The 21060-nt window shown below is 42.0% G+C and overlaps 1 protein-coding gene across 1 annotated transcript in view; it reads left to right on the top strand.

Annotated features, from left to right (window-relative positions):
* Positions 1 to 21060, top strand: part of GSR (glutathione-disulfide reductase) — a 44161-nt gene that overhangs the window by 8761 nt on the left and 14340 nt on the right. Inside the window, exons 3-7 of the mRNA XM_029950171.1 lie at positions 7903 to 7929; positions 10515 to 10603; positions 11758 to 11827; positions 14416 to 14563; positions 17702 to 17756. Coding sequence (XP_029806031.1) covers positions 7903 to 7929; positions 10515 to 10603; positions 11758 to 11827; positions 14416 to 14563; positions 17702 to 17756 — 389 coding nt within the window. The remainder of the gene's footprint in view (positions 1 to 7902; positions 7930 to 10514; positions 10604 to 11757; positions 11828 to 14415; positions 14564 to 17701; positions 17757 to 21060) is intronic.

The following is a 21060-nucleotide window of genomic DNA, read 5'->3' as shown; positions in this document are numbered from 1 at the left end:
GATTACCAGGACAAAAGCCTTCTTTTTTTATTCAAGTTGAGATATAGTTGACATATAACATTGCGTTAGTTTAGGTGTACAGCATGATGATTCCATATTTGTTTGTACTGTGAAATGATCACCACCAGAAGCCTAGTTAACCTTGTCACCATACATAGTAACAAATCTTTTCTTTTCTTGTGGTAAGACTATTTTTATTTTTTTAATTTATTTTTAAAAATATTTATTTATTGAGAGAGAGAGAGAGAGAGAGAGCACATGCAAGCATGAGCAGGGAAGGGTCAGAAAGAGGGAGACACAGAATCCGAAGCAGGCTCCAGGCTCTGAGCTGTCCGCACAGAGCCTGACGCAGGACTTGAACCCACGAACCGTGAGATCATGACCTGAGCCAAGTCAGCTGCTTAACCAACTGAGCCACCCAGGGGCCCCAAGAACTATTTTTAAAATGTTTATTTGTTTTGAGAGAGAGAGAGAGCACACGCACACCAACAGTGGGGAGGTGGGGAGAGAATCCCAAGCAGGCTCTGTGCTGTTAGTGAAGAGCCAGTGCGGGGCTTAGACTCATGTACTGAGATCATGACCTGAGCCAAAATCAAGAGTCAGACACTTGGGGTGCCACCTAGGTGTGTGATAAGAACTCTTAAGACTTATGCTCTGAGCAGCTTCCAAATACGCAATACAGTAATGTCAACTTTAGGCACCATGCTGTACGTTACATCTCCGCAACTCATTTACTTTACAACTGGAAGATTGTACATAGTAAAGTCCTTCTTGATTATTAATGTCACTATGAACTGTTCTGTACGGTGCCAACTGGAGGTGCCAGCAGAAGAGGTGGGGGTTTTTAAAAGATGCCTGAGAAACAGGCTGCTCTGTAGACTGTATTTATCTAGGCTGAAAACAATTACTTAGCAACATGTAAATCAGCCTAACTTGGAGGTGATAGCGTGCACTTTGATATTATGCTGTCTGTGTCTCCTTAAGCTAAACATGCTTTTTAAAAATTTTCACTTACATGAAATCTACTCTCTTAACAGATTTTTAAGCATCCAGTACAGTATTACTGACTATAGGTACAATGTGGTACAGCAGGATATCTAAAACTCACTCAGCCTGCTTGACTGAAGTTTTGTGCCTGTTGATTAGTAACTTTGCATTCCCCTCCCACCCCTGCCCAGATCCTGGCAACCACCATTCCATTCTTTGGTTCTATGAATTTGACTGTTTTACGTCTCTCAGGGGCACCTGGCTAGCTCAGTTGGTGAAGCATGCAGCTCTTGATCTTGGGGTTGTGAGTTCAAGCCCCATGTTGGATGTAGAGATTCCTTAAAATAGGTATCATGTAAGTGGAACCATGCAATATTTGGCTTATTTCCCTGATTTTAGTATAATGTCCCACAGTTGAGCCTGCATTTTTATTTATTTTTTAAATATTTGTTTTGAGAGAGAGAAAAAGCATGAGCAGGTGAGGGGCAGAGAGAGAGAGAGCTCACGAGAATCACAAGCAGGCTGTGTGCTGTTAGCACAGAGCCCAGTGCAGGGAAGAATCTCATGAACCATGAGCCAAAATCAAGAGTTGGATGCTTAACCAACTGAGCCATCCAGGGGCCCCTGAACATGAATTTTTAAATGGATGTTTACAAAAGGAGATCATACCTTAGGTATTGACATGTAGCCCTCAAAAACAAAAAATTACCTGAATTTGTTTTGTGGGTTTAGAGTTTCATAAAGTGTGGCACACCTATATTCATAAGTGCTTAATAAAGGAGTGATTAGAAAGGGTGGGGTTAGTTGAAGTAGGCAAATCCTAATGTTGAAATTGGTCTTTTGATTTACCCTGTCGATTGTTTAACTTTTTTGTACCAGGTTTAGTATAATACTGCTTAGCTGACTGCCTAAATCTGCCGGGCCAGAAAAGAAAGGCTGCCTTTGACTCCCTCAGGGTTTTACCCTTCATAAAAGGTACTTTGAACAAGTCATAACAAAGAATGTTTCTTGTAGGGTGGGATTGAAGGAATTTTGTGTAAAGACTAATGACCTTGGGCATTCGTAAGTGGATTCCAGTCAGTCATAATTGATAATCATTTATTATTCACTGGGTGTTGCAACATTAGATATTAAATGAGGCTGTAGAATCCTAGATCATTTTCTTTTGGTGGGGGAAACAGGAGATATGGGATTAATGGGGTGACTTCTGGAAAGAACCTAAGGATGAGGGCTGGTTGGCTAGAGAACCAACCTTGTGATTTGAGGCTTAGGATTTCATTCCCATCCCCCGGACTCTGAGGAGGGGAGAAGGAAGATGAGCTGGAGGTTGAATCAATCACCAGTGGCCAATGACTTAATCAATCATGCCTATGTAAGAGAAGCTTCATCGGGGCGCCCTTGGTGGCTCAGTCAGTTGAGCATCTGACTTGGTTTTTGCTAAGGCACGGTCTCCTGGTTCATGAGTTGGAACCTCACAACAGGTTCTGCGCTGACAGTGGGGAGCCTGCTTGGGATTCTCTCTCTCCCTCACTCTCTGCCCCTCCCCTTCTTGTGTGTGCTTTCTCTCTCTCTGTCACAAAATAAATAAATAAACCTTGGGGAAAAAAAAGAACCATCATTAAAAACCAAAAGGATGGGGTTCAGAAAGCTTCTGCGTTGGCAAACTCGTGATTGGGGAGACGTGTATTTGTGGCTCCGATCTCCCACATACCTTGCCCTATGCATCTCTTGCACCTGCCTGTTCTGGGTTATATCCTTTTATAATAAGCTGGTAATCTGGTAAGGAAAATGTTCCTCTAATTTCCATGAGCCACTCTAGCAATTAATCCAGCCCAAGAAGGGGGTTGTCAGAACCTCCAATAGCTGGTCTGAAGCACAGGTGACTGCTGGACTTGAGATTGGCCTCTGAAATAGGGGCAGGAGGCAGGCTTGGAAGACTGAGTCCTCAACCTATGGGAGCTTATGCAAACTCCAGGTAGATAGTGTCAGAATTGAGTTAATTGCTTGATGGTGTGGATAAAGCACACAGTTCAGAATTGGTGTCAGAGTTGAAGAGGCACAGGGCCAAGTGGTCTTATTTAGTCAATGTGGGTGGAAAGCTGATGAAACTCAACAAAGAGATCTTTGTTCTGGCCGCCTACATATTCCAACCCCTAGAACAGTCAGCCATGCACTAAGTAGTATTCAGTATAGAGTTGCTGAAAGAATGAGTTGATGCATTGATAGGGTTTTCCTTAGTGAATGATGACTCGTCTGTCATATTCTACATGCTGCTTCCTCATACCAGTCTTGAGCTAGATTGTGGGACACAACAAAGGAAAACAGGAAGCTGTAGGCAACTCTAGGATAGGAGACAGAAATGGGGAACCAGAAGAAGGAAGTTTACTATCGAGTGCAGGTGACATTCTTGACAGGTGCAACTGTAAATGGATCGAATCCTTATTTTAGCACTGACATGGGCAATGTGAAGTTTTTACCTATCTCAGCAGAATTGAGGGTGAGAGGACTCCTGAGTGAAGAATGGTGAAGCTCCTGAGTTTTTCCATATGTATCATCATACTCTTTACATGTTCTGTCCCTGTCAAGAGAGGCCCCTGTCTTCACTGTGAGCCCGTGTTGGCAGGCCGACTGAGCAAACTACTGAACACAAGGTTGGGATAGGGAGTTCTTAGAGATGGATTGTAAGATTGCGAAGGAGGCAAAGCTACCGAGTGTCTCTGGTGTTGAGCGTAGTCAGGAGTGCAAGAGACTTCTCTAAGGCTTATCAGTGGTTAATGCCCCTCTGGGGAATGAGGGCTCTGCGGGGGAATTTGCCAGCTGGAAGGTATTGTATGTTTCAGGTCTTCTCAGCCGTGGGTGCCCCTGAGAAGTCAGAGCCCTGAGAACCCATCACCCCGGTGCCCCAGTCTGGGAGGCAAGCTTTCTGCCATCAGTTGATTTGTTCCTAAAAGTGAGCAAGTCACCAGGGGAATTTATCTCCTCTCTTTCCAGTAAGCTTTTTGTGAACTTGGGATCCAGCAGTCTGCAGAAATAATTCAGAAGGGTCAGTGTCCTCATCAGATCTATCATAAATTAGAAAAGAGGTGCTTTTTATATGCATTTTCTCTTGATCTCAAAACCTCTATTGTGTATTACCATCCCCATTTTATTGAATAAGAAACTGAGCTCAAAAGATTTAGAAACTTACCCACCAATAGCCAGTAAGTGGGAGGGAAGGTTGGGATTCAAACTCATGTCTGTCTGATTCTACGCTTGTGCTCTTTCTGACAACCTAATGTACTCGTGAGCTAGAGAAGCAAGAGGGTTCAGCATGACTATATATAGCTCTCCACCCTTGGCTTCCTCAACTCTGTTGGTAACTAATTGCTTTTTTTTTCTCTTCTAAGTCAGAGGCATCTGGTTGTTGTAGTGTTGTGCTGAAGTGTAACTAGGCTTCTAAAACCAGTGGAAAGTCCCAGAGGCTTATTACTAGGAGCTGCCAAAATACTAGGCTAGTGGTATTTGAAGGTCACAAACTACTCAATCATATCCCTGGGGTGCCTGCGTGGTTCAGTAGTTAGCATCCACTCTTGATTTCGGCTCAGGTCATGATCTCACAGTTAGGTTCAGGGGATTGAGCCCCACGTTAGGCTCTGGCTGAAGTATGGAACCTGCTTGGGTTTCCCTCTCCCTCTTTCTTTCTCTGCCCCTCCCCCTGGTTGCACAAGAGAGCACTCTCTCTCTCATACAAAAACAAAACAAAACAAAAAAAACATAGCCCCAACCACAGATCCAAAGAGTACTGTGCTAGAATATAGATTTTTTTTTTAGCTCAAAAAGGTCACCATTTTCTACCTTTCTCTCCCTCTGATTTCTAGCCCAAGGCTTTGAAAATTTTAGGGAATGTTGTGATTCTGCTGCTGTCCCTTGAGCCAGCAGCTCCGATAGGCTGAGAGACTGTGGTTGGAATAGTAGGGCTCCGTGAGAGCAGGGACTAACTATATTCATTCAGTGCTTTCTTTTTTGCATAATGCCTGGCACAAGTGAGTGAATGCATAATCAATACTTTGAATGAATGAATAGTTGCAAGTTAAAACAGTTTAGAAGTCAAAAAGGCAGGAACTCCTAAAAAGCAATTCATAACATTTGAAACCAATGAAAGTCAGGCCATTTTGGCCCTTAGAAGAAGCATGTTCCAAACTTTTAAAAAATAGTGTCAAGTGTACATGAGTAAATTGATGATGTGTGAAAGTGGTTCAGAGCATTTAGTGCCTTGTGATGATTTAAATTGCTTTTAAAGGTTTCTGGGAAGTTGGTGAAGGTTGAGTCTAGGGCAAGTGGAATTTATTTATTTAGGATATGGAAATCATCTCTACTTTTAGAGACATTGATTTTATAATCTGTCCCTGTTGAAGCCTCTTAGTGAACTGCAGGGTATAGACGTGTGGATAGAAGGACGACTAGGAGGGAGCACCTAGGTGGCTCAGTTGGTTAACTGTCTGATTCTTGATTGCAGTTCAGGTCGTGGGATCAAGTCACATGTCAGGCTCTTAGCACAGAGCCTGCTTGGGATTCTCTCTCTCTCTCTCTCTCTCTCTCTCTCTCTCTCTCTCTCTCTCTGTCTCTCTGTCTCTCTTTCTCTCTCTCTCTCTGCTTCTCCCTATTTAAATAAACATTTAAAAAATAAATAGGTTAAGCACTCAACCCCTGACAACTCCTGATTTCAGCTCAGGGCATGATCTCGCAGTTAATGAATTCAAGACCTGAGTCAGGCTTTGCTCTTTATCTCTGCCCCCTTCCATGTTCTCTCTCTGTCTCAAAAATAAACAAACTTCAGTTAACGGTAGATAGACAGGCCTTTATTAAAAAAGGGACTGGGAAGCACTTTGCCAAAAGGCAGGTGTGATGATAAAGTCATTGCCACCAAGCAGCTGGGATTCAGCTCTCTTCTCCTCTACTACATAGGAAACACATTGTCCTCATTCTTCCTTAGAATTGGCTCATTGCATCTATTTCCAGAACTCAAGTAGTTGGAGGTTGAGAAATAGCTTGTCCTCTGCTTAGACCGATGGGAGGGCAGTGAGGGAGAAAGCCATACCTTATTCTGATTGCTAGTAGAAAGTACTTCCTGCATAGCCTGCTTGTAATGCTGCTGTAGGTGTGATTCCTTCATTTTACTGGGCTTGAATTCTGCACCCTTCTCTCGGTCCTGTGAGTTTCTACGTCTGTTGCCTTCTGATTCCTTATTGTAGCATAATCTCATAAAAAATCCAGGTCCACCACTAGATAGTATATGACTTGACTCTTCCTAGGGAAAAAAAAAACCTCCAAATGAATGATAACTTGAAACTGAGTAGAAACAAAACATAACTCACTTTTTAAATTCCTGAGTGCAGAATAATAGGAAATAAGAGTCTTAAAATAAAAATGCAGGGGGTATGCTGCTAGCAAGTAGCACAACTAGAGGAATAGAAGGTGACTGTTAATAAGACCTTCTCTGGGGCACGTGGGTGGCTCAGTCGGTTGAGCATCCAACTTCAGCTTAGGTCATGGGTTCATGCTGACAGCTAGCTCAGAGCCTGGAGCCTGTTTCAGATTCTGTACGTCCCTCTCTCTCTGACGCTTCTCTGCTTGCACTCTCTCTCAAAAATAAATTTTTAAAAAACTTTTTAAAAATTAAAAAAAAAGATCTTCTCTTTCAAATTCTCCAGATCTCAATGAGATTTGGGCAGACTTCTTTTACTCTAGCATTTCATATAAAGTCCCTTGGCAAGTGCATATGTAGTTCAGATTTCACCTCCCAGAAAATATTCTGTAAGGTGTAGGCTTAAATAGGGAGCCAATCCAGTTCCTTACAGTCATGATCAGCAGAGCTGTAAGCACCTGATGTAGATTATGGTGCCAATATTTAAATATTCAGTCTTTACTCTGTCAATAGACATGAGTGAACATGATCCTGATTTTTTTAAAGGCTTTGCAGTTGAGACCTCGCTTAAATCTCTTAACTTCATTGTGATAGCCACCACGTCACCAACACTTCCCTGTGAGTATTTATAAAGTTAAAAGGTATCTGGAAAATACACCACGTGGTAGGTTTCCAGAGCTGAGGGGTCCCTGATTACTGTCTATATTCTAATTAGTCTTACTCTTAACCTAGCTTTTACCCCATATATAATAAATTTTAGCATGTGATCAAAAGGAAATAAGCAGATGTAAACAAAAATTTGTATGTAGACATATGTCACAGCTTGTTTACACGGACTGTTGGGAAGAAGTTTTCTGTAGTCTAAGGGGGTATGAATAAGTGTTTTTTGAAAACAGCTGGTTAGTTTTTATATGAAATTTGAGAGCTATTTGTGTTTTCTTTTGTGTTTTGCCTGTTAGAAGGCTAAGAATCAAATTTGTGGGGCTCCTGGATGGCTCAGATGGTGAAGCATCCTAGTCTTGATTTGGGCAAAGGTCATACATAATCTCACAGGTCATTAGATTTGAGCCCTATGTCAGGCTCCACACTATGATCACAGAGCCTGCTTAGGATTCTCTCTCTCCTTTTCTTTCTGCTCCTCCCCTGTTCACTCTCTCTCTCTCTCTCGGAAAAATAAATAAACATTAAAAAATAATTTCTTTTAAAAAAAAGTTCGTGGGTTTGAGTGCCACGTCGGGCTCTGTGCTGACAGCTCAGAGCCTGGAGCCTGCTTCCGATTCTGTGTCTCCCTTTCTCTCTGCCTCTCCCCTGCTCATGCTATGTCTCTCTCTGTCTCAAAAATAAAACATTAAAAAAAATTTTTTTAAAGAAAAAAGGAAGTACTGTAGATTTTGGTTTAGAACTTAAAATCTCCTGGGTTGATGCTTGGGGTTCATTTCTTTCAGGTTTGTTTGATGATTTGAGTTTAATATTCTTAAATTTGTCCTTTTTTTTTTTTTTTTTTTTTTTAGGTGAATGTTGGATGTGTACCCAAAAAGGTAGGATTTTTATTTTTTCTTCCTTCCACACTTTATTTGATAAAACAGTGCATTGATTTATTAGTATTGAGTGAGTGAGTGAGTGAGATTCTGTCTAGATCTAAATAGTTAGGACTGGTCATCTGCTTAGAATTGCTTTTTCTCCATCTAACTTACTGAACAGAATCTTCTAAAGTATTCTCATTCAATTCTTTAGCCTCACTGGTTCTCTTAACTGGTGATATTTGTTCCTGGTATCTGTGGTGCAGGTTACAGTGAATGAACTTGTTCTTGACCTCTGACAAAGAGGAAGAAATGGCAGCTCTTATTTCCAAAGCTGCATCTTGTTTATACTTGCAAATAATTTTACTCCACATTTGAATGTACTTTCAAAACATGTTATAATCCCAAGATGACAACCTTTTATTACTGAGATTACGTTCTAAACTGACATTTTTTTGGTAACAGGTAAGCAAATACTCCTAATTTCATCAGTGACACATAACAAAAAACAATTCCAGGAGAATTGTTTTATAATCTGTTTTCTAGTGTAGGTAGGTATTTTTTTAATCATAGGAAAGTTTCTTTTTTGCTGTGGGACAGTTCCTCAATTATTTGGAATCTGTTCTAATTGAAGTCATACAGTTATGATATATGAATTATGTAAATCAGTTAAAAGGTGGCTTTATGTAGTTTAAACCAGTTATGTAGTAAATCCATTGATAAGCACTATCTAACTATTTAAAAATATTACCTGGGCATAGTAGCCTAAATTTGTAATATTTTGTTCTCATATATTAAAAATATTTTTAAGTGTTTATTTATTTTTGAGAGAAAGAGAGAGAGAGGCAGAGCACAGGTGGGGGAGAAGCAGAGAGAGAGGGAGACACAGAACCTGAAGCGGGCTCCAGGCTCTGAGCTGTCAGCACAGAGCCCAACACAGAGCTCAAACTCACAAACCACGACCTGAGCCGAAGTTGGACGCTTAACTGACTGAGCCACCCAGACTCCCCAGTTCCCATATATTATGTTTCATTTATTCCTTCTATTCTGATCACTTACTGATCAGATATAAGGAAATAAATATAAGGACATTTTCCTTATATTTTCAAAGGGCTCTACTGACTTCAAAGGGCTTTCGCATTCTGGAAGGTCAGTTGGCAATTGCCTCTTGTTTTCTAGAATAGATTGAAGCCTGGAGTAACTTCCCTCCAGGAGGGTAGAGTGGGGTAGCAGCAGAGAAGGAATCAGATGGGTGGCCTGCTACCACTACCTCATTAGGAAGAGCCTAGAAACCTAACGTGGCTCATAATACAGCACCTTCTCCAGAGGGTGTTTGAGGCTGTAACATCACACATGATACAAGTTGGAAGTACATAAATATGGCCCCTCATGAGGAGATGAGGTATAGTGATGTTTCTTTTTAAAAATTTTTTGGTTAATGTTTGTTTATTTTTGAGAGAGAGAGAGCAGGGGAGGGGCAGAGAGCGAGAGAACAAAGGATCCGAAGCGGACTCCACGCTTATAGCAGAGAACCTGATGCAGAGCTTGAACTCAAACTGTGAGATCTTGACGTGAGCTGAAGTTAGACACCCAACTGACTGAGCCACCCAGGCACCCATATAGTGATGTTTCTTAAAATAACCTATTTTATTTTGTAGTACTGAGAAACCTTTCAAGTGTATTAAGATAAATCATCTAGCAGATAAAATGATTAATACTATATATATGAGTTTCACCTCAATTAAAAAAATGAACAGGGTGGCTTGGTGTGTAAGCATCCAACTCTTGCTTTTGGCTCAGGTCATGATCTCATGGTTCGTGAGTTTGAGCTCTGCATTGGGCTGTGTGCTGACAGCCCGGAGCCTGCTTGGGATTCTGTCTCTATCTCTCTCTGCCACTTCCCCACTTGGTCTCATCTCTCTCTCAGGATAAATAAAAATAAACTTTAAAAAAAAGAACAGAATCCAGCAAGGCCATCAGTTCTTCATTTTTAGGCATAAAGAGAGAACAGTACAAAGGCTTGTCAGAAATGGAGTATCAGGCTTGTCTGACAAAGAAAACTGGTAGTTTGTCATCTAGAGTTCCGGATGCTCTCTTGAAGGCTGTTACCTTGATGATGAGTTGGCATAAAAGGCCTTTACAGATTTCAGGCTGCCTTCCGTAGAAACGTGCCCCGGATCTTTGAGTTCCAGATGTCTAATTACACATGTCGTTACAAGGACATGTTCATAGGTACTGAGTATGTAATAGGGATTTATTCCCTTAAGGTTTCCCTAAAGGTTTTCAGTCCTCATCAAAGTTTCTTCTAAATCACTGTACTGTAAAGCTACAGATGCAGTTCAGTTTCCTAGAATTAATCACAAAAAACAGGGTTTCAGGAAACCTGAAACTTAAAAAAGAGGCTGTAAGCAGTAATAAATGTTACCGGAGGGACTATGGGGCTTATAACAGCCTGCTTTCATAGTTTATAAAACAGGGAGTGTAATCGAAATAAAGTTCAGTGTTTTTATCTGCCTTTATGTGATTACCTTTCGTGCATGATTTCTTTTTTCCCTCAGGACTCATGCACTACTGTTGTCACTACATTTTTTTTTTTTTTACAGGTAATGTGGAACACGGCTGTCCACTCTGAATTCATGCATGATCACGTTGATTATGGTTTTCAAAGTTGTGAGAGTAAATTCAATTGGCGGTAAGTGTTAATGCTTAGAGGGTTCTGTACAAATACTAATATTTTTCTTTCATAATTAAATGAACCATAAACTCTTTGAGGAGGGTGTTCCTGTGGTAAAATATATATAACGTAAGCTGTTGGAGGTGATACATGTATTTGTGGCCTTGATGTGATGATGGTTTTAGAGGTATATATTTATCTCTAAACTTACCAAGTTATATACAATAAATATGTACTGTTTATCGTATGTCAGTTGTACCTCAATAAAATGGTTTTCAAATACACAAGTCCATTGTAGCTATTTTTAAGTTATCAATACGGGGCTATTAAGTATATTCACCACCATCTATTTTGAGAACTTTTCTACCATCCAGAAAAGAAATAATGTGTTTATTAAACAATAATTCCTTAGCTCCTCTCCCCTCAGCCCCTGGTATCACTGTTGTACTTTCTGTCTCCATGAATTTGCCTGTTTTAGGCACTTCGTATGATATTTGTCCTTTTACGCCTGGGTTATTTCACTTAGCATAGTGTTTTCAGAATTCATCCATGTTGTGACCTGTGTCAGAGTGTCATTCCTTTTTAAGGCTGCATACTATTCCCTGGTGTCCATACCACATTCTGTTTATTCATTCATCCTTCAGTGGACTTGTAGGTTGTTTTTACCTTTAGTCTACCGTAAATTATGCTGCTATGAACATTGATCTACAAGTCCTTGGTTTCGATTCTTTTGGGTCTGTATCTGGAAGTGAAATTGCTGGGTCAAATGGCAGTTTTATGTTTAACTTTTTAAGGAACTGCCATAAACTTGTAGAAGCCATCAAGTTTTCAGAATTTTAGTAAAATCATTTGTTTATTCAACAAACATTGATTGAGTGGCCACCAGGTACTTCAGCACTGTGCCAAAGCAGCTGTCCTTATCTTCTTTGCAGAAAGATATTTACATATTTTGGTTGCCTACCGACCATTCTCCTCGGAGGAGAATATGGGTTCTCTGAGTGTGCCAGGGGGAAGAGGCCACTGCCTCTGGAGATACTCACTCCTGGGGTTCTTACTGACTCTCCTCTGTGTCTATGATTCTCTGCTGATAGGGGTGTTCAGGCAAGATGCCCTACCCCCTAACTGAAAGAAGAGAATCTTGTTTCTTAGTACTGACTTAAGTTTCATTACAGCATTATAAAGGAAAAGCGTGATGCCTATGTGAGCCGCCTGAATACCATCTATGAAAATAACCTCACCAAGGTGGGTGTGCTGGGAACTCTGAAGAAGGGGCTATTCCCTGTTGGGAGTATGCTACCAATCTGACCAGACAAAAACATAGCCTTTGCACATTTCTCTTGTTTCTTTTCTTTCTTTTGCAATTAATGATTTCAAGGTTGACCTGTCTGTCTCAGTAAGCCAGTCTTTTTCCTTTTTTTTTTTTTTATAGTTTATTTATTTTGAGAGAGACCGAGCATGAGTAGGGGAGCGGCAGAGAGAGAGAGAAAGAGAGAGAGAGGGAGACAGAGAATCCTAGGCAGGCTTCTTGCAGTCAGCGCATCAAGCAACATGGGGCTTCAACCCATGAAACCATGAGATCATGACCAGAGCTGAAATCAAGAGTCAGACATTTAACTGACTGAGCCACCCAGGTGCCCCTGGCCAGTCTTTTTTTTCTACAGAGTGGGCAGTGCATGCCATGACTGGTAGACAGGTGTCACCTCAGGGCTGCACCTTGACTAGATCTGGCCCTCCAGTGAGTTCCAGAAACCAAAAACACAAGAGATTGATGTACACAACAATATGCCAGTTTGTTCATTAAAATCACAAGTACCGTCTAGCTGGAAAGCTGTCGTTCATTTGTTCACAGCAACCTCGTCCTTGGTGGCCAGATCTGCTCAAGAGACCAAATTGTGGTCAGAAGGTAGTTTCTGTGACTGAAGTCTGATTACTTTGCCCAAGAACACTGGGCAAAGGTGTGTTTGTCTTTAGCACACCTACATGGTCCTTCATTAGCCTGAGGCTCTTTCTGCTTTAGTGCTTAAGTGTCACATTTCTTCCACTCGGGACTGCTGGAGACATTGATAAACAGTGAGCCCTCCAGCTGTGCTTTTACTTGATAGCATATTTCCCACCACATTTCATTTGCCTTTGTGGTTTCTAAGATTTCTGCAGAGCTTAGATTACATTTAGATCTATAGATCTTGGTGATATTTGGGCCTCCATAATCCCATGGCAGCATGGTTATAAACCAATTTTACGATGAGTTACTTCTATAGATGGCTAACCTCATATATTTTTATGTTGATTCTTAGTCATTAGGTTTATTTTTTGGAGGGTGATATTTTCTGACCTTAATCCCCAGTTCAAGGGGGAAATATTCAGGGCCTTCAGTGCCCTATACACTGATGACAAGAGATTTTAAGGCTGTTAGACATGAATGTAGAGGTACCATTCGATGTACTAAAATACCCATATCAAGTTAAAAAAATGGAGCGAGCCAAAATACTTTTGCAAAAGAGACAGGAAAATCACTCAGAAAACAGCATTAAAAAAAAAATCTTGGTGTGTTGTATAACTTAACTATGTGTGACCTTATGGAAAAGGAATTACTTATAGTTGATCCAGAAATTCTGAAGAGGAGAGGAAACTTTTTTTTAAAGGAACTTCCCTGTGTCTGTGTGTTTTTTAAATGTTTATTTTTGAGGAGAGAGAGAGAGCGAGCGAGCGAGCAGAGCGCAAGTAGGAAAGGGTCAGAGAGAGATGGAGACATGGAATCCAAAGCAGATTCCAGGCTCTGAGCTGTTAGCACAGAGCCTCACATGGGGCTTGAACTCACCAACTGCGAGATCTTGACCTGAGCCGAAGTCGGCCGCTTCACAGACTGAGCCAGCCAGGTGCACCAGGAAAGGAAATTTTCTATCAAAAAGAACGTCCTGTCAAATATCTTAGGAAAAGAAAATAAACATATCAATTCCTCCCCCAGTTGACTATTATTGCCGGTTGACTCATACCCTTTTTGTCTTCTGAAGGAAGGTATTTCTTGTGGCTTCTGGCATTGATCTAGATTCAGCTTGGCTAAAGCAAGGAATCTATAGAACAGGCCTGGAGGGCTGTTTGGAGAAGAGGAAATAACTTAATTCAGAACCAAGCATGTTTCAGAATGTTAAAACATGCTGTTTTGTGATCGAGTTTCCACGATCCCATTATCTTGGTAGGTTGCCCACATTTGCTTGCCAGCGCACGTATCGTGGCTTCAGAAGCTCCCCAGCCGTCCCCAGATGGAGGCCCGGGCTCGCGGGATGCCAGAGTGTGCATTCTCAACATCTCTAACATAGAACTGCATTGTCATGTTTATGATATTCTTCCATTTTGTTTGAGAAAACAGAGCACTGCGTTTTCCTCCCTTCGCCAGAGTAGCCCTCGTTTGCCTCTACTCCCTTGACCTTTATCCTTTTGTCTTTCTGGGCTTTCTGTCCCTCCTCAGGACACACCATCCGTCAGTGTGATTTCATTGCGAGGGAGGAAGACTTTCTCCCTCAGTTCCCGGGGACAAGGATGTCACTTTTTTCCTTGTGGAAGTGACTTGCACATGTTTTTCAATCTCTGGATTTTGGCCCAAGATAGCATCCTCTTATGGCATACTTCCAACCATCAAATGGCAACCCCCTTACCTAAGTATCAGCTAACAGAAGTTCGGCAGAAGTTCAAAACTTTAGAGAGTTGTCTTAGCATCAGCAAACCTAAAATCCATATCCTCTGTAGAGAAATGGAAAGAGCTGATAAGTTGCCACAAGTGTTTTTCTTTTATCTTGAGAACAGGCTAACTGATGTCATGGTTCCTTTTCCAGTCCCATATAGAGATCATCCATGGCCACGCAGCATTCACGAGTGACCCCAAGCCCACGGTAGAGGTCAGTGGGAACAAGTACACCGCCCCTCACATCCTGATTGCCACAGGCGGTGTGCCCTCTCGTCCTCAGGAGAGTGAGATCCCTGGTGAGTCTTGTGAAGGCAAATGCTTGTTGGTAACGGTTGAGGGGCATTTACTGTTTTCTTCAACCTTACGAGCCAGGCCAGGGGATCTGCCCACACCAGTCCTTTCTCTTGACCAAGGCCACACGGCCGTGAGAGAAAGTCTCTGCAGAACCCAGACATGATTGGCGTAAGTGGTGTCTCGTGATGGGGTGAAGAAAGATATTTCTTCCATCTCCAAGCTCATACATACAACAGGTAACACAGGAAGAAAAATCAGCGTAGAGTCTCATCCTTTCCCTCTCAGCATGGCAGAGATTGTCATCCACCCGAATTTGTCACGTGGATTGTTATTTACAAGACACGTCTTGTAGTTATTCTTTTGTTCAAGGGAGTGAAATCGTGTAGATATGCAACTTAATTACCTATTAAGCCTTTGTGTGCATAGTTTTCTCACATAGAGAATTCTAGAATTAAAGCAGTAAGGATTTTCAGATAGTCCTATTTGCTCTTGCATTTTATACACACAGGGATGAGCCATGAAACGTATTGCCTTGTTCTCACATAAGAAGCATTGTTCACGTCTTTCTCCCCAACTAGATTGTAAGGTCTTCTGGGTGGTGATCATAGCTCATACATATTCTGTATTCTCCCTGGATTGGCTTCAGGACACTCGTGACCAGTCTGAATTGATATGGGAAAATTTGAGTGCACATGCATTTATGTATTTTGTTTTCTCTGGGGAGAGGAGCCAAAATTTCCTATTAATTTTTTTAGAGGGGATTCATGACTCCCAAAAGGTCAAGAACAACTACTGTAAAAGATAGTAAGATGCTGTTCTCAAGTACCTTAAAATTTAGTTGGGAAGATTGGATCGAAAGCCTCCTTATATGAAACAGTCTCCAGGATTGACTGTTAAGTGAAAAAAAGCAAGGTGTGGAACAGTGTGTATAGTATGCTCTAATTTGTGTCTTTTTGAAAACACAGGGAGACTACTCATGCACTGGAATATCCTTGAAAGGATACTCCAAGCCCTGTCATGCTGTCTCTCAGAGTGCTAGAGGTCAGGGGTGGGAAGGACTTTTGCTTATTTTTCTTTCTTTTTTAATGTGTTTTCTTATTTCTAATTTATTTTTGAGAGAGAGAGAGAGACAGCATGAGCAGGGGAGGGTCAGAGAGAGAGGAGACACAGAATCCAAAGCAAGCTCCAGGCACTGAGCTAGCTGTCAGCACAAAGCCCGACGCGGGGCTCGAACCCATGAATCCTGAGATCATGACCCGAGCTGAAGCCGGACGCTTAACTGACTCAGCCATCCAGGCGCCCTGACTTCTGCTTTTCACTAGATGCTCTGTTGTGCTTTTTGGGTTTTTAAGATAACATACATTTATTAATTTAAAACCTGTAATAAAAACAATTGCAAAGAAGTAAAAGGTAAATGTTCCAAAGTTCGTTCGTTTGTTCTTTCTTTTTTTTTTTTAATGTTTATTTATTTTTGAGAGAGAGGGAGAGCACGAGCAGGGGAGGGGCAGAAAGAGAGAGAGACACAGAATCTGAAGCCAGGTCCACGTTCCAAGCAGTTAGCACAGAGCCCAACAGTGGGCTTGAATTCGTGAACCGCGAGATCATGACCTGAGCTGAAGTCGCACACTTGACTCACTGAGCTCCCCAAGTGGCCCAGTAGCTAATTTCTAGACAGAGAAGCTGGGGTTGTTCACAGGTGGGATAGGTACTAAGGGATGGCATAAACCAAAACGACTTCCCAGAAAGGGGCTCACAGGCTGAGCGGTATATGCTGGAGAAGAGGAAGGCCGAAAGAACCAGTGGGTACGAAAGATGTCTTCAGAGGACATTCAGCCAATTCAGCCCGTTTTTCCAGCACTGAAGTTCTGGGGGCAAATTCACTAAGCTGAGACTGGAAGAGGGTCAGGGCCAATTGTGGAGACTTACAGAGTCGAGTGAAGGAATCTATAATTCATGAGAACTGGGTCAAATAATTGTTAGCTTATAAATAGGGTAGTGGCAAGACCTAAGTGATAATTTTAGAAAACTAATCTGACTGACTTACCGCGGAGGGAGGTCAGTTTAGGAAGCTGTTGCAGTAGAATGTGCAGGAGGTGAAGACATGGTTGTGAGGCCCAGCGTTAGCGTCTGACCCGTACAGGAAAAGCTCAGTTCTGCAGACAGTTACTGAGCCGCTGCTCCATGCCAGCAACAGAGAGGAGAACAGGCATAACAAAGTGTGAGAAGGGAGAGTCAGGTACTGTATTTCACTGTTTCCAGGACACATTAAAAAAAGCATATTCGTCCCCTGAAATCAGGATATGTCCTTTCATCATGGTGCCTGGAATTTGGCAAAGTGTGAAAATATTTTTTCTTAAATATTTGTTTATTTTTGAGAGAGAGAAAGCACGGGAGGGGCAGAGAGACAGAGGATCTAAAGGGGGCTCTCGTGCTGACAACAGTGAGCCTGACTTGGGGCTCGAATTTATGAACCATGAGATCATGACCTGAGCCAAATTTAGATGCTTACCCAACTGAGCCATCCAGGCTGATGAGGTATTGTGGGGAAGCCTTGAGAGAAGGAATCACTGATTGACAACTCAGGACTTCACTCGGATTATTGGCGGTAGGTGGTCCATTTAACTGAAGTCATGAACTTGAGAGAAGGATACAGTTGGGACATAAAGTTAAGGTTCAGTTCTAAACATACTAAGTTTGAGGCAAAGTGTTATATGGCAGGGCAGTTAGAAATATGGGATTGGAACTTGGGGATAAGGTCACACGTAGGATATTTGGAAGTCATCGACACTGAGGGAAGAGTTCTATGAAGAAAAATGGAGAAGAGTATCAAGGCCAAGCCATGAAGCTCCTGCCTATGTTGGGGGCCAGAGAGTGAAACAGCTGACAAAGAGTCTATTCATGAGAGCCAAGAAGATTCTAGGTCCTCAGAGATATGTTATAGGTAGTTGCTTCCGTGCGTTCTTATTTCTAGAGAGAAAACAAAAATGTTCACTCAGGGAAGACTGAGTTGGGAGATTCCTAAGTGGTGACTTTGACAGAACTTGTCGAAACAGAATGTGATGACTGAGAAAGTGTGCGGGTCCTGTGCAAAATGTCGGTCTTGTTTTACAAGAGAAACTGTATTGCATTTTCCTGTATAGGGGCCAGCCTAGGAATTACCAGTGATGGATTTTTCCAACTGGAAGAATTGCCTGGGTAAGTCGGTTTCCTTCTCAACGTCAATATTCATTCTTCCTCAGTCTCTCCAGCTAAGATTTCTTCTTCTTCCCCTTCCCAGCCATCAGACGCAGGCATTCCTTGAATTGTCTTCTCCTACTTCTCTTTTTATGACTTTGGGGATCTCCTCCACTAATACCCCAGTGAACGATTTGGTTCTTTCATTGCAGTTTTTAGGACCAGAATCAAATATAGAGCGGTTTTGAAGAATAAATAGTAAAGTCCTAAAACGATCTTCTTTCTTCACCTTGATACAATGTCACCTGACAACATGTCTCAAGGAACTGATTTTGGTTTCCAAAGCAGCTAGCACAAAGGGAATCTCTATGAATGAAGGCTCTGTTGCTGTCACAGAAAAATAGGTTTTCTGAATTTGCCCTTTCTGTGTGTTTGTCCAAACAACCTTAGTATAAACTTCTGTCGTATATTTAGATACATAGAGAAAAATTATACTGAAGAAGATTGTTTCTCTAATTTGAAGAAGCTGCCAGTTGCAGGTTTTCCAGATGGAGAGAGCTTGTTTTTCACTCCTGATAAGTGAGGACACCTCGGAGGGACCCTTTTGGCCCAGGGATTGGCCTTTGTCCCCTTCTGAGTAGCACTCACTCTAGAATCAGTATTGCTTGATTCCGCTCTTCCCTCAGCGGTGCTGCCAGCCCAGTTGACTGTGTTTTCCTAAAGGCCTTTGTGGTGAGTGACTAATGATCCAGGTCTATGCCTTCACCTTTCATGACCTGGAGCCACAGACAGTTAATAACGGGCAGGAGGGCTTCTTTGCAGTTCCATAGCTGCAGTGAAAACCTCCCGTTAAGATCATTTGGATCAGGCATCTTCTGACTTTGAGAAAAGCACAGTCTTTTTAGGTTTGCTGTCTGCAGGGCTGTGTTAGAGAACAGCCTTTCTTCCCTCACGATCCACCCTGTGCTGTTTGGTTTTAGGATTGAACAATGACACATATTAGAATATTCGTTTCCAGAAATGTGCTCATGACTTGTCATGTTTGGATAATGTATGTCAATCTAGATTCCCCCTCAGAGAAGCTTCTTTATAGACACTTGTTCGTTAAAAATTTTTAAATAAATGATTTAGGGGTGCCTGGGTGGCTCATTCGGTTAAGCATCAGACTCTTGATTTTAGCTCCACTCAGGATCTCATGATTCATGAGACTGAACACCACATTGGGTGCTGCCCTGACAGTGTGGACCCTGCTTGGGATTCTTTCTCTGTCCTTTCCCTGCCCGCGTTCTCCCTCTCAAAAATAAATAAACATTAAAAATAAATGCTAACAGGCCCTGGGTGGCTAAGGCAGTTGAGCATCCGAGTTTAGTTCAGGTCATGATCTCATGGTTCGTGAGTTCAAGCCCTGTATTAGTCTCTGTGCTGACAGCTCAGGCCTGGAAGCTGTTTCAAATTCTGTGTCTCCTTCTCTCTCTGCCCATCTTCTGCTCATGCTCTGTCTCTCTCTCTCAAAAATAAATAAACATTAAAAAAAATTTAAATGCTACCAATAGAAATTTAATAAGTGAATCTGTGCATTTTAGAAACAAAGGACTCTAGAAACAAAAGACTAGGAACATAGGAACTGAGTGAACAATTTTTTTCTTTGAAGAGTCCTTTATTATTATTAATTTGGTAAATGAGTAAATAATTAAAGGACAGATTCTATAGGTAAGTTACCCTGTGTAATGTACTGTATGATTCAGTTTTGCCTTCATTGGGCTTTTTTTTTTTTCTTAAGTTTATTTATTTATTTTGAGAGAGAGAGAGAATCTCAAGCAGGCTCTGTGCTGTTAGCATAGAACCCAGTGCGGGGCTCGAACTGATGAACTGTGAGATCATAACCTGAGCCGAAATCAAGAGCTAGATGTTTAACCAACTGAAGCACCCAGGCCCTCCTTCATTGGGCTTATGGTTGGATGGAGGCCGGAGCATTGACTCTGTGGAATGCTGTGGTCCAAGTTGTTCCAAGGGCCATAAATGGTGAGAAGTGCTCTGGGGACTTGAAGGATATAAGATCATTTCTGGGGGATACGTAAGTGGTAAGAGGTAGAAGAGAGGTAGGTGCCTCTGGGATCTGACAGCAAAACACTGACCTCACAGTTCTCTGAAGAAGCCAACTTGTTTACACAAGTTTCTTATATGTACCCTCTGCTTGGAAATATCCCTCACCCCTGTGGGAGCTGCTCATCTTTCAGGAATCCGGAGTGTTTTCTGAGCCCCTGACCCTGCACGCACTGATTGCTGACTCTGTGCTTCGGTCAACACCGGCACCGGCACATGTCTCCCCTCAGGAATTCCTCCGGAGTAGGAGCCGCTGCCCACCCCACCTAGTACGATGCTTGACCAAAATAGTAATAATAAATGTTTGGGGAAGAAAGATGGATAAAAGAAAGAAGAGGAGGGAAGACTCAAAGAAAGGAGAAGAGATCAAGTAAAGTAGGAAAAAGGGACATAATGCTGGAAGAAGAGCTATTTCGTGGTTTCCAGGCTAGGTTGACATTTCTTTTCTCAAGTCCTGGGCTGTGAGATACGCTGACTCAGAACTGTGTGGGTTCACACTTTGTCCTCTACCTAAACCAGAGCCCTCTGATTTCAGACTCACCGCATGGATACCTGGCCATTAGAAAGTGGTAAGCAAAGGTTTCCTTTGTTTTTCCCAGATGGCCTACTTCTTTAAAAAAAATTTTTAATGTTTATTTTTGAGAGAGAGAAAAACAGCTTGAGCAGGAGCTGTCAGCCCAGAGCCCAACACTGGGCTTAAACTCACCAATGTCGAGATCATGACCTGAGCCGAATTTGGATGCTTGACTGACTGAGCCACCCAGGTGCCTCCAGATGGCTTACTTCTTATCCAAGTGTTGTGATGATGCTACAGGACTGTGCTTAGAGTTTTCAAGAACTGCAGCCTTAAATGGGATGGCTCTGGCTAGGGGGCACTGACTCTGTAGGCTGCAGCATGGAAGTACCCTTCATTGCTCTAGGGCCAGGATCACCTTCTCCACCACTGGTTCAGACCTCCATCAGCATTTGTCTAGTGTTTAAGGTGCCTTCTTAGACCAACATTTATGTAGGGAGTCTAGTTTTAGTTCTGACAACTTAAATGGCTTGCTTTAATTGGCCTTTTAACCTATTGCAAAGATTGGTAGACTTGAATAATCATCAAGGAGAAGTTCTAAGCAGGAAAGAATTGTGGTGAGCATGTTGCAGTTTTAGTTTTAGGTGCAAAGGTCACTCGTAAGGTATCATCTCTAGTTTCAAAGGGTTTTTTGTTTGTTTGTTTCCT

This window comes from Suricata suricatta, chromosome 1, assembly GCF_006229205.1.
Source record: "Suricata suricatta isolate VVHF042 chromosome 1, meerkat_22Aug2017_6uvM2_HiC, whole genome shotgun sequence".
Lineage (NCBI taxonomy): Eukaryota > Metazoa > Chordata > Mammalia > Carnivora > Herpestidae > Suricata > Suricata suricatta.
This window is presented reverse-complemented; position numbering and strand designations above follow the sequence as displayed.